General features: G+C 35.4%; 1 protein-coding gene across 2 annotated transcripts; it reads right to left on the minus strand.

The window, feature by feature from the left end:
- Nucleotides 1-66: 66 nt before the first annotated feature.
- On the minus strand, nt 67-13784 carry LOC135683882 (axin interactor, dorsalization-associated protein). 2 transcript variants are annotated; one of them, XM_065199266.2, is made up of 10 exons: nt 8779-9094; nt 7174-7237; nt 6412-6465; nt 6028-6082; nt 5212-5284; nt 4169-4251; nt 3238-3363; nt 2767-2889; nt 2168-2285; nt 67-1805 (listed from the first exon to the last, which is right to left on the minus strand). In XM_065199266.2, exons 1-10 carry the CDS (start codon nt 9012-9014, stop codon nt 1709-1711), a joined length of 1029 nt encoding a protein of 342 aa, XP_065055338.2. In that variant the 5' UTR covers nt 9015-9094; the 3' UTR covers nt 67-1708. The 2 variants fall into 2 exon arrangements, 1 of the variants encoding a protein (XP_065055338.2); XR_016144133.1 differs by lacking the exons at nt 67-1805; nt 2168-2285; nt 2767-2889; ... (3 more) ...; nt 6028-6082; nt 6412-6465 and having other exon boundaries at nt 8779-13784.
- Between the last annotated feature and the right edge of the window lie 361 nt (nt 13785-14145).

Consider the following 14145-nt stretch of genomic DNA (forward strand, 5'->3'; position numbering starts at 1 on the left):
TCTAGAACGCCAGGAAAAGGCCTCTTTTAAAAAATACTTGCTTATTTCTTCTTAATTTTTATAAACAGCCTGGTTCAGAGAAGATATCAATAACGTTAAAAATAGATAAATTTATCTTGAGGGTAATGAAATACCAAGCTAACCAAGTTAGAAAAATACATCATATTATTAAACAAGATAAACACCTGGAAAATGAACAAAAATGGTTCCCAGTCAACGAGAACTGCTACTGCATAGGAGTAAACTATCCAAAGTTGCGTTAGAGTAAAGTGGGGGTCTATAGCCCCTTCTAGCGCAATGGCTGCAAGGTGCCTGCGCGTAACCTAAAAGAACACCATAAAAATGCAAATTCAGTTAAATTAGTAGAAAATTCAGCGAAATATGACCAATAAAAGATTTAGACTTCCTATTTTGGATTGTTATGTGGTTAGTCCTATTGTGGATTGTTACGAGCAATAATGATTTGATAAGGAGTAAGCAATTTATTCTATGTGATTGGCTAATCAAATACATAATACATTAGAGATTATCGCATAGTTTTGCTCAACTGAAGCTATTGTATGTTCTGTAGAATGCATTTGTACCAATATGTTTGTACCGAAAATGATAGTAAAATATGATCTTGCAGAAAGTTAGATAATTAGACTCAGGGGTGAAATACTATCTTATGCGCTTAATTTTGCCTCTGCACAACCCTGGCGGATTTCATTTCATGTAAGACTGACAAGTATATACACAACAGGCTTGATATAATACGTTTTGCTATCAAAAAATTCCTCAAGAGGTAACTGTGTTTTCTTATTTACAATATGGCTTCTATATACACAAAACGAAATCACAAACTGAAGTTTTAACTTGTTTAAAAATGAATGATTAGATCAATATGAATAAGCTAAAATTATTAAACAATGTCCTTACTGAGTCTTACTGACTTAATCTTACTGACGTAGTCTTAATGACGTTGTCTTGCTGACGTAGTCTTACTCACGTAGTCTTACTCACGTAGTCTTACTCACGTGAGCTGTTAGAAGCATTCAGGGTGGATCACAGCTAACTCAGGACATATGAAATGCTAGACCAAAATAAATATTAGAATTAAATTTTACTTCAAATGCTTTTATTCAACCGGTATTCGATGATTTTATATATTAAAGGCTGTTACAGCAGTTGACTTAAATCTATTTAGGATTAGACGCACAGAAAGTTATCTACTATTCGAATCTAAAACAATTTCTTATCTCAACTCAACTCAGTAAGCAGCATTCAGTGTAGTGGCCTAAAGAAGTAGAGCAACTTATAACGGTCCCAAATCTTAGGGGCCTAGAAATATCCCAGAAATGATTTGAAAAAGCAAAAAAACCTCTGGCTATTCCGATGTTCTGAAACCTTACCACTAAAGATCGGTTTTCTTAAAACATATATTTTTGTTTAAATGAATTACGGCTATTTGAAATTGTATTTTTCTAGAAAACCTGCCAGGCCTAGAATACATACAGTTTTGCTACCCAAGGTTTTGTGATAGTTCTTACATCTAGTGATGGAAATGAGCTTTTACTGGAAAGGCAACTACAGCAAACTCGGGCTATTTAATTTTGGTCGAAATTAGAATTATATATTATGGTTTATTTCTCTTTTGATCAAACTCGATTAAGATATGACAAAATTTTAAGAAAACCTTTCATAAATCTAAAATGTCTTAATATAAGATTCAATTGTCATAAACCGTAACATACAGATATAGATATAACGGCTTTGTCGACAGTGGGATCAATTTCTTCCTGTTATACTGAACAGGTTTCTTGAATCTAGAATGGAAAGAAGAGAAACATTTCCAAAAAGAAAGAAAATCAATCATCAAAACCAGTTACAATAAATTATCCATTAAATCAAAAACATTTACAACCAATGAACGCTGCGACATAGTACCTTTAAAGTTTATAGACTAAAATTTAGTTCATAACCTTGTTTTGAAACGTAAAGGAATAACGCCATGTTTGAAGCATGTTTGGCGACCAAATTCCAAAGCATAACAACATTTATCTTGATTATGAGTCTTGACTATGTTTGAGCATCGTAGCAATACGTAATCGATTTTTGAAGAAGGTTTTTGAATGTTTTGCCTAATAATTCAAATATAAAAAATATCGCTAATTGGAAATATACTTACAAATTCAAGACGTATTCCCCGGTTTTTATGACGTTAGCGTCTAGAAATGTGTAGCATTTGGTATCCTCAAATCTTTGTTTTTGTTTATAGTGTTTTAACTCAAAGCAAATAGCACAACCTTGAAAAGGAAAAGAAACGTTAATTTGAAATGATTGCCTTAAACTGAAAAGGTTTATTTGAGATCGCTAATGTATAATATATATGAGACTGGAAATATGTGAATATTTGCAATCTAAGTATGGTTCCTAAGACTTTAACGTTTTCTTTTTTTCTTGGTTCATTGTTAGCAACAGCGAATCAAATTCTTAACGCAGAAATGACAACAATCAACTAAAATAAAAAAGCTTTGATGATGAAATATGAAGAACAACATTGGAATAAACTATTTTGCTGTACGTTAAAGAAAGTTGCCAGTTACCAAAATGGCATAAGCCTTCTGTTATCAATATTAGCCAATCAAAATGCGTTTGCTTTGTATCTCACTCACTGATTGGCCAATTTTTTATTGACAGATGGCTTAGTCTACTTTTATTGATTGATTGTTTAGCATCTGTCAGTTTTCCTAAATGTATTTTCCAATCTTCATGAACGAGTTTTACCTTTATATATGTCCTCGAGGTATCGTTGTATATGGACTTCTTGATCGTATGAAACTAATTTGCCCTCTATCCTTCCAGAATCCCGAAGCTCTTGCGTTGGAGTTATACTTAAGCCAACGTCATCTACGGAGAAAGGATACACACCAACTATATTACACAGTAAAAAGCAAAGATTATAAACGATTTTTATCAACTCGCCGGTAACAGATCCTAGAATATATACCACTTGCTGCTATTTGTAACTAGTGTCTTTCATATGCTTAATATTAGCACAAAAATGTTATAAAAGATTTCTTGGGAAAATAATGCTACATAAGATAATACAATTCAATTCAACTCTACTCGTATAGCTACTACAGAAGAATACTACATTAATATCGTATTATACGCGACCCAAGAAAAAGTATGGTAAAGAGGGCATCAATCTCATCTGAGACATAAATGGAAAATAATAAAGGATAGACTTTTTACCTTTGAGAGAGATGGAGAAAAATGGTTGGATAAGACGTGCAGGATGCTTCAAACCAACGCTCTTGATTCTAACTGAAACGCGGTGCTTGCCAGGCTGTGGCCTTAGCATTGGTAGCAGGGGTTGTCCTAAATATTAGAATGAAACACATTTTATCATTTGCAAAGTTCCATTTTACTTGCACTAACAGGGATCCACTTTAATGAAACCTCTCTTAAACAGACAATGCCAACAGGAAATAATAACTATCAATGTAAGTAAATTGTACCAGGAAAATTTTTTTTAAAATCTGGAACCTATTAAGACCAAAAATACAAATTTGAAGACATGGGCTCCGACGCAGGTTGGAAAGTGGAGGGGCCAAGAGAAAGTGTAACAATCATAAAAAAAGTTTTTTTAAAAAAGCTCTATTGTTTTGCAAAAAAGCGAGGCGGCCATGGTCCCCCGTCCTCCTTCATCGGTGGCCCTGGAAGAGCTTTATCGATAATCAAAGTTTGTAAAACGTGACTGTACAATTGATTTCTGACAACATAAAACTTGCAACCTTGTACGCAGAAGCTCATCAGAGGGTATAATCTGCAAAATTGCAGTTTAGGCTTAGTACTTTAATAATGGGTTTAAAGAATTCTATCTTTTTTCTACTGGTAAATAAGTTAAGGATTCGGAAGATGAGAGTTAGGGGTTATGGTCATGAATCTGTTTTGCCAAACATTTTTTAATGCTTTTCCCACCTTTATGTCCTCTCATGAAACTCAGTAGATTGTCAGATTATTGCACAGATTTAAAATCAGCAATGGTTATATCACTTTTGAGAACTACCTCTCTAGTAAAATTCGTGGCAGACGGCAACTTCATAGTAGCCGATATGAAGACTAACTATTTTGTAGTGGTAAATTATAATCAAGAGAATGGCATACCACATCAATAGATTACCTGAAATGTTTGTAGTAGCTAATAATTCTTCGTCATCAATTTGATTGATTTCGTTCAGACTTCGGTAGCTGCTAGAACTAGAGCTAAAGACAAAATGCTTATAAATAATTGATGTCCATCAATTTAATTTACAAAATCAAAATGTGATAAGACGATAAATAATGAAAAAACCACGGATTAGAATAACAAGCAAAACGACAGGTATTAACATTTACGAAGGATTAAGTCCCAATGTAAGAGAAGATCATTTCTTCAATGGCAGTCTGCCCTCTAATGTGTTTAATTTCATGTTCACTGGTGGAGTAGAATCCTTCCTTGTTAAACAATCATGATAATTAGCGATAATAGCGAACATTGGCTGGCTCAAACCACATTCTTCATTACAGCCATTCGCTGAGGAACAGACTGCCTTCAAACGACCATTTGCACAGAACGTATTATACCACTGTTTTCACTTGACAAACCTCAGGCTAGGGTGCACAGTAATTGCACCAAACCTGACCGTGCAGGATTAAATAGATGCACAGAAATCAAGAGGAGGAAACACAATGAATTAAATAGCCCATCCCTTTGTTTCCATTTTAAGGCATGAAAATTTACTCTCCATGTGGGTACGCTGGAAGAAAGCGTAAGGTAGACTAATCCACGACAAAACCCCGTTATTCCCAGTCCTCTCTGTTCCGGGTACACAATCTACATGTATATCGCTGCAGGTTTTTAAATTTCTGCAGAACTCCACATTCTGTTGCGCATCCCAGATATTTGTATTTGAGAACTCAATTTTAAAGAAAGTTAGAGGAGGCAAGTACCTGCAACCAAAAAGCCAAATTTTGGACTGCAGACCATTTTTGCCAATTACACAAATGTGATGTTCAAGACGGAAAATGAAAGAATCAAGCTAGATTTCTAGGGTAAGGACAAATAAGAAATTTCGAAATGTTAAAAGTTTGCTAAAACCTCCTTGGCTTAAGAGTGACCTTTACAAAGAGATTATGCGGAGAAGTCAGTTGGGTGGTATCAAACATTTGTAAAAATTTACTTACCTATCATCACTGTAGTCACTTTGATGTACAACGAGAGGGAAGGGTGCTTTCCAACAACAGAAGTGTTTCATCACTGTAAAAAAGACTTTCTCTCAGAATTTGATTCAAACTTTGATATTTTTCTAAGAACTGGATTGTTCTACAATGTTGCTTAAGATTCAAGCTTAGTGCAGTGATCAGGGGGTGCCTTCAGATTGGTCAGATTTGTTGTAAGGAACAAGAAGCTGTTCAAAAAGCGATGGACCAGCAATGTATTAATGTTATTTTGGTATCAGAAGTATTAAGCTTCATTAATTTACCCAATATCAACAACTTACAATAAATCTATCGTTAAATGCACCTTAGACCAAAAGAGTATTAAATGGGCATATTATGGCAGAACTTTATCTTTAATTGCAAAAGATGGAACATTAACAGTGTAAATTTGTGCAAAGACAACTATGGGAAGAGAACGCATTGATGCTACCCAACAGTAACGCGAAAAATGTTCCCTAGATCAACAGTTTCTAGCTACGAAACTAACATGCAGCGCGGTCACTGTTGGGGGCATAAAGGGGGCAACAACCACTTGAAGAAACCTTCAGTTTCGAAAACCATTAGTTTTTGCCATTTAAGGATGCATAATCAGCAAATTAACCATTTTCGTCAAATAAGGGATGGCTCCTCTACTCTGTCAGGGAACGGGACCTGGAAACCCAATTTGAGAACAATAGCTAGACACAGACCTGCTAGAGGGTAAGGAACCTTCCATTTAAACCAGCACCTGTCTTGATATAACAATCAGTTGAAAGCAAAGGTATCTTACAAGCAACTTACTTGGAATAAGTTTTTGAATTTCTGCAAGAGTTAACGGCTCACCCCGGTTCATATCCTAAGTAGAATGAAAAAAAAACAACACTGTATATAAGGCGAACCAATTCATAAAGCTTAAATAGGGCTCTGGTGAAACTGATTTGGTTCAAAAGTCGTGAATATTTGCATCAAATGCTCAATATAGTCTATTCCAGAACAAAATAACTATTTTTGCAAATACATTCTTTCTTCTACCGATTGCGTTTTTAGGACGTTAACTACAAAACATCTTACACGTTTTTATGCATTTTTTATTTAGTAGAAATACAAAAACCAGATCAAGAGAGGGTTAATCTGTTCAAAATTTAATGGCGAGAGAGGAAAAGCTTTGCAGTTGCTAAAACCTACCTGCAATGTTTTTGCACGAACTCTGAAACATGCACATGCTTTTTTGATGTTGTACTATAGAAGAAAACAAATCACAGTCAATTTTTATGTATGGATAATGGCTCGTGTTGGGGATCTTCAAAAAGATACATTACTTCCGTTTCGAGAAATTGAGGGTACATGCACCCGGTGCTCCTAAGGTGCATGGAGAAGGAGGTGAGTTTTGATTTACACTTTGGATTGGACTGTGTATATGAACAAGAGCTGTGCACTGTGAAACAGTTCAAAGAATTGTCACTGAAAAAAATTTTAATATGCTTTCAATCTGGAATATTTTGAAATTAATTTATTTCCGCTAACGATTTAAAATAGGTTTGAGAAAGTAAGTGTCACAAATTATCTATACCGAAGATTTAGGATGATACAGTTTCTGATGATAAAAACCAACTCTTGGTTCATCAGTTATTTTTATGTTTAAACACAATATGTATAAGGATCAAACACGAATCTTGCATCAATTTCACACAACCCTTGTAACAGTGTTTCCAATAATTTTATGTGAGTAACCCCAGCTTTTGGAGTCTTTAGCTTTTATAATAGGGTTTAAAGTTTATGACATGGGCTCCGACACAGGTTGGAAAGTGGGGGGGGGGGCAGGGGAAGATTTAACAATCATAACAAAGGTTTTTGAAAAAACTCTATTTTTTTCCAAAAAAGTGAGGGGTATGCCGCCCCCTTTCGTCGGAGTTCCTGTATGAGGGGCAACTAATGAAGGATCCTCACCAACTGATCGGTTGCAAAGGCTTCTTTGACTTGTAGTAAATCATTTTCAATCGTTGCAGCAGTACTGAAAGAGAAGATAGAAATTGTCTTGATTTTCCAGTATCTAAAAATTCATTTATGAACTGGTGACAATTCTTGCCAGAAAAGATGGCATTATATCACATTTCCAGCCGGGTGCAGATCTTGGAAACTTCAATGTGTGGTCTTCAGGTAGATACTTTTGAAGCCTGAGAGGCTGGGACTCGGGCAAAAACAAAATCGATTGGATTTGGTACAATAGACTACAGTTAAAGTCACACCAAATGTCAACGGATCAAAATTGAGCAGTTTTGTATTTTGGAGCCTATATTTAATGTGACTATGGCCAGAAGTGTGTCACAAAATGTCCCCCTCTCCCTGCATCTAGGCTATTCCCCCCAATCTTGCAACCTTGGCGACTCTGCTGTTCAATAGGCAATGTGACGACTAACGAAAATCGTATGTTTTAATTATATTAATGACTCCGAAATAACGGCCTATCAATTTACGAGCACACAATTTCACAAGAATGATTCGTCTCTCGGGATTTTTATTTTAGACATCTGAGCAACTCTAAATAGAACAAAGCAGTTAATTATTTCATCGGTGTTTGTGGAGGTGTTGTTTCGAAGTAGCAACAGAGTGGTTTGTTGTTAAGGTCAGAAACACATGTACGAAGAGCGCCAATGACATCGATTGTTTCAAAAAATGTTTCATTCTACTTTGCAACTTAAGAAAGATCTAAGTAACCAATTCCAACAAAATTTATAAGGACGAGTTACATTGAAAATCATTTGCCACAAATAGGCCGTGCACTGAACAGTACTGAGATCAAGTTTGAAGAAATTGTGAGCTTGAAATGAGCTATTGCCATGTAAACACTTATTACATAAGACACTTATTACAACTTAGAAACTTTACTAGTACAATGTTACAATGTCCAATTACAGTTCTCTTATTTGTAAAGTCTGCACACAGCTACAAGAAATGAAGACGGAAAGATAAGGAACAATAAGGTTATGCAATAAAGAAAGCAACCCCCTTTGTATTTGTTATTTCCTTATAGCCAGCGTATTCATGCAGCATTGCACGGTTCGAAAATTATTTCCTCTTTCTGTCTTTTATACCATTAGGAAACTTTTACTAACAAAGTCAAGAAAAATATTAAGAAAATTAATATACTCGGTGCCCTTGCTTGGTTTTCTTATTTGATGCCTTCGTTATTCCGTGACTTTATGTTTTATTATTTTGTTTCATCTAAAGCACGTGTAGTGGTAATTGTTACTTTTATAATAAAATTATTCAAATAAATGCATAACACCTTACCCGGTATATGGGACTTAAGAGTCATTCGAATTTATAATCAAAATAATTTCATTTCAATATTTAAGTTAAAAACTCATTGCCGATTTGCGTTATTTTTCTAAACAAGAAAAATGCAATTTTTCTGGAGACATTGTTATGCTCTTAACTGATGATGACTGCAATTCAATAAACTGGATTAATACTGATTCTTAAACAAGATCGAAAACCGTCACGGTTTTACAGATAATAAAATCAAAGTTTGAGGCCTTAATTAAGACAAACCTTTGATACTGTATTATTGCCTCCGGGATGTGGTCCCAGCGATCAAAATCGACAGCTTTCAAGAAGGAATTATGCCATCTTGCAGAAAGTCTTCCCTTTAAACTGAATTTACCAGGCATCATTACTTGCTTACTCCGTATTTTCGACGAACTGTCTCGTACTTTGTTTTGAACGTAGTGAAATAAAGTTATTGTCGCGAATAGCACTTTGTTCAATCTCTGTTTTCGCGTAACCATGGCAATTTGTAAACACTAAAGTCACTTGTGGATTACCATTCATGGTTTCTCACAAGTTGGCTATTTGTGTTTTTGACAACGATTATTTTGATTGAATTAACAATTAACTTCAGTTCTAGTTCCGACCTCAATTATAATATTTGAATCTCCACATGACTCGCGTTTCTGGATGACTTACAAAAGACGATCATGGTTTTTGCCACGCTTAGTTTCAGATAAACGAACGGTTCCATGACAACTCAATATGTTTATTCCAATAATGTATAAGTAATTAAATAATTTAAATCTAAATAGGTGTAGGATTGTTGAATACTCGAATGTGGTGTTTCTTTTGAAAAGTCTATTTTAAAGTCTTTGTACTGTACATATACACGCTGTTTTATAAGGAACCACTTTATAAGGAACCTGCATGTAGAAGGTCGAAATTTTTAAAGAACTTATACTACTAAAAACGAAATCCCTTTTCGATTTGAAAAATTTGATAACTGCAAACATCACGAACTAAAAAGCCGGTTCTATTCATTTGCAGCCAATACTCGCATAGATTGTTTGCTGTTCGTGTGTCAAGTGCTTACTTGAGTAGTTTCCGCATATGCTGTCTCGCCCCTCTCTCTAGTAAGTGTTACGGCTTGTAGTCAAAACACTGAAAAAGAGATTTTCACTATAAATAGCCTTCTTCGTGTTTTTTCCCGAGTTCTAGCCACAAGTAAAGGCAAAATTCAAAATTTCACGTGTTTCCTGTTTCTGTACTATTTTTATGGCACTTGATGTGCAGTGACAATTAAGGAACTATTAAGGAAATTTTTGTACTACAATTTGATGATTTGAGGTCTACGAACTAGGAACTTTTGTAACTAGGCCTTGAGGTAGGTTCCTTATAAAAAAGCGTGTATAAACCAAACGAAACGCGAAAGGTTGCTAATGCAGAAAATATAGATCCAATTTTACATGCTCATTTCAGGAAGTGCCATTTTTCTGGTCTTTCTCGAAGAAGAAAGGTTCAAGATCCAATAGAAGAGAAGAAATAGGCTGAGTTGCTCACGACAGATCTGCCAAAATATACGTTTTCGCGCAATTTGCGGCCGCCAGTTTTGCAATTTCTACCTACGCCCCATAGTTGTGATCGCATTATGAAAATATGACCCAAGTATTCTGGTTACAGAATACTAATACGCTCTTTTTATAAGAACCAGTAAATTCAAGTTCAGGCTGACTGTTCTTAAATTTTTGGAAAATCTAAGGCTGGATTGTTCTTAATTTGTTCTTAATTTAATAAGGTGTAAGCAGTGCGATTGCTAGCTTTTTCACTCTAGGGAGGTAGTCAAACCTCATTTGCCAACAAAGTGAGTGAGACAAGCTTCATTTGCCGACAGGTTTGAATGTTCACCGAAAAAGCACCCACACATGACTAAAAATCCTCGATTTAAAAAAAAAACGCTGTAGAAGCTCAGCCTCAGCTTGTTCTTAACTTTTGACCAATTCTGAGGCTCGTGTTCTTATAAAAAAATGTATTCTTACTTCTTGTATGAGTTTGGCAGGTAAGAAAGGGTGTCTTCAAAAGCCTATTTTTATTCCCTCAAGTTTCTGACCTGCTGCCTATGTCGCTACTTATCTCTTGAAAAAGGCTTTGAAAAAAGCAAACATTTTACAACACACTTAAAGCATTTTTCAAACAAACTGGTCTGGTCTTAAATTGGATGATCATAGTAAACAAAACATAGGTACAAACAAATTTACATTACGTTTACTAAATGACTTCAACTATAGCATCGTTCAAAATGGAAATATGCAACTTTACGGAGGAGGACAGTGCCATTTTCCCTTACGGTAATTGCTTTTGAAATTTCAGATTTAACTTTCGTTGGAATGAAAGTCATATTTGGGGGGGGGGGGGGGCGTTGGAGGCTGCTCATTGATTGTATTGCTTCCCATACAGTACACTGCTATAAAGAGAGTAACTACAGTTTGAAAATTATTGGGGGAGCTCCAGCTCCTCCTGAATCTTGACAATTTGTATGTTGAAAATGAAAAAATAAGAATCTCATATTGTATAACTAGTTTAATATCGAATCCGAGTCTAATTATAGACTATCGATTTGAGCGTTTTGTTGACATGAGGGCTGCTATTTTCTAACTTATCTGCCTAAAAAAATTCAAATAAGACCATATTATACCTTAGTTGTTGGGTTGTTCCATTGTTAGTCTTTTCAGACGAATTGAAGATAAGCACTAAGTAGTCAAATCCTTTCAAATTTGCAATTAATGAGGCAAAACTTTATTGGGCAGAAATAGTTAATTTCATGAGGGGCTTTTGACCTTAAACTAATTTGCTTGAGACTGTTATTGTTTGACATTGAAGAAAAGGGAGCAACTGATAAAGATATAGGAATTATCTTTAAACTTTCAGCAAAATATTTCAATTGTTAAAAATTAAGATATGTATTTAGCTTCATTTTTAATACAATTTTAATGTATGTGCATGAATTTTTGAATGAAAAATGGTGTCTGGAATGATAGAAGTGGAATGGCTTTGTGATATTTTCTATTTATCAACATGAAGCAGATAATATAAGAAGTGATATATACTTTAGCAGCCATAGAGCTTCCTATGTTTCTTAAATAAAGCCTCAAGGGCTGGGATAAATAGATAATTGTCATATGTAGCTCTGAAAAAAGACTACTATCCTTGTGAGAAGTTTCTTACCTTAAAAGGTATAGATAGCTTGTCCATTTCAAAAGAAAAATACCTGGTTGTTATTTTCCTCCAATTTATGAATTCAATGATTCAATTTTATCCTTAGTTTTCTGAATCAGTATTCCAAAATGAATGCAGTGTCTTTTTCTTTAAAGGTCTCTTCTTTTCCTCTACACTGTCTATCTTTCTTTTCTGGCTCTTTCCTTTCACTGATTTTTCTCCTTCTGTTCCAACATTTCTTTCTACAGACAACATTTTTCGTATGGTCTGTTTGTTCAAACACAAGTCAATGTGAATATTGATATCATCAGCTGGTTGGCTATTTTGGCACACAGGGCAAATAACCAAGTTTGATGAATTGTCATTTGTTGATGCCTTAGTTTTTTTATAACTGTCTTCTTGCACTTTTTCTTCTGTGTTGTTCTGTTTAACGCTAGTTTTTTCATTACTGCACAAATTTCCTCTTGAAAGAAAAGAATGAAGAGTGCCTTGAACACCTTTCTTCTTCGTCCCAAATTCTGACAACCTCACACCCAACAACCTCAGCTGAAACTTCTTTGGATGATAGGCTTTTATCTGAGATTTAATTATATCTTTAGCAGCATTGTATATCTCTTCTGATGTATCCACATATTCTGGTAGAGTTTTTGCAGTTGTCTTTACTTCAAAGTTTGTAAACTTAAACTTTACTGTGACACATTTGCCAGCCAGGTTTTCCTTTTGTAAATCATTAGCCAAACCTTCACAAAGTTCATGACACACCTGATAAAGCTTCTCTGGATCACTGATTTCCTTAAATGTAGTTTCTGAGCTCATGCTTTTCCTTTTTGTCTCATTGTCCAGTATGGAGCTAGATACACCAAGAGATATCCTCATAAAGTGTTCGAAGGATATTGTTGAAAACAATAAAAAGAGAAGAGCCCTTTTTTCATATAAATCCTTACACGTAGTAATCCCAAACTCATTCAAAATCTGTTCACTAACTCTTCCTATCCCAGAAATCTTTCGAATGGGAAGGTCCTTAACAAAATCTAATATCGCCTCTCTATTAGGAGGCAGATAAAATTGGCCATTTGGTTTATTCATATCAGAACAAACTTTAGCAAGCATTACATTACAGGCAATTCCTGCACTAGCAGTCAGTTTGGTCTTTTGGAAAATCTTTTCTCTTAACTCTTGAACAATGCCTTCAACCAGTTTTTGTCTCTCTTTAGCACCTTCATCTCCAGTACAGGTAGAGCTGGTAGTGTTCCCATTTCCCTGTTCCTCTATAATATTAACATGATCTGTAATATCCAGATATGCCTCATCAAGACCCATTCCACAAAAATTTGGGTCATACTCAGAAATTATATCACGCACCTGGTTACTGACTTCACGATATTTCTGAAAATTTTCATGAACAATAGTCAAATTAGGGCATAACTTCTTAGCAATATATCCCGGCATTGCAGCTCTTACTCCAAATTTCCGTGCAACATAATTTGATGTACTTAACATAGAGTTTGAGCCAACAGCCATCGGTATATCTTTTAGCTTAGGGTTGTCTCTTGTCTCAACAGCGGCATAGAAAGCATCCATGTCTACATGTACGATTATGTGACTAAGATCTCTCTCAAGCTCAGCATTTTTAGCAAATAATCTTGCCTCTCTTTTAGCTTTTTTGAAATCTATGTCCGTAAATGTCTGCATTTGCTCCTTCATTGCTTTTATTCTCTCTGCTACCCTCTGTTCCTTTTTCTTCTCGTTTTCATAAAATTTAGATCCCTTGCTTGCTTCGAATATCATTTGATTAATCTTTTCTTTATCAAGCCCCTTCATTCCTGCTTTATGATCATTCAAAGCCATTCTCTGAACTGGGATTTCACTTTCAGATGTAGCGTTGTGAGCATGTCCTGCATTCACCTGATTTACATTGCATATCAAATTTTCTGGCTGGTCGTCAGATTGGCCATAAGGAATACTTTTCCAATCAGTGCTCTCGTCTTCAGATGAGGGAACATCCATTTCATCAGCCATCGCTTCCTACCCGCCAAAACAAGAAATAGAGCAGACGGAACAGCAACAGCAACATTAGCAGCAACATTAGCAGCAACAGCAGCATAGCTCCATTGTTTTGGGGGGCATGGCTCCCGCGCCCCCTCCCTGTCGTTTGTCAGAGGCCCTGTTTTTAGTTAAAAACCTTAATATAATAATAAAACTAAGAACTTTGATGTCAATACAAAAAAAAATTGAAAAACGTACTCTTTACAGGAAAGAGACGCAGGGACCGGTGAACATGAGGTGCCCTCTGTCCCCTAAGTTTGTGCGAGTGGCCGTTTAGGTGGAACCTTGCGTTTTTTGGGTAGGTCTTAGGCAATTTAAGTAATTTTAAAGCCTAACGGCGTAAGCTAAAGATCTTACGTTTTCTTCTTTGCTCGCAAGGGTTTTTTTTAA

Source organism: Rhopilema esculentum, chromosome 10, assembly GCF_057945365.1.
Source record: "Rhopilema esculentum isolate cy_ngs chromosome 10, ASM5794536v1, whole genome shotgun sequence".
Taxonomy (NCBI): domain Eukaryota; kingdom Metazoa; phylum Cnidaria; class Scyphozoa; order Rhizostomeae; family Rhizostomatidae; genus Rhopilema; species Rhopilema esculentum.

What these genes read in the sequence shown, in the direction of transcription:
- LOC135683882 (XM_065199266.2), bottom strand. Translation starts at nt 9,014, where the DNA reads ATGGTTACGCGAAAACAGAGATTGAACAAAGTGCTATTCGCGACAATA. An exon ending in CCTTTGCAACCGATCAGTTG is followed by an intron (nt 6,466 to 7,173) that starts GTGAGGATCCTT and finishes TTTCTTCTATAG; the next exon opens with TACAACATCAAAAAAGCATG. An exon ending in AGTGACTACAGTGATGATAG is followed by an intron (nt 4,252 to 5,211) that starts GTAAGTAAATTT and finishes TTTTGTCTTTAG; the next exon opens with CTCTAGTTCTAGCAGCTACC.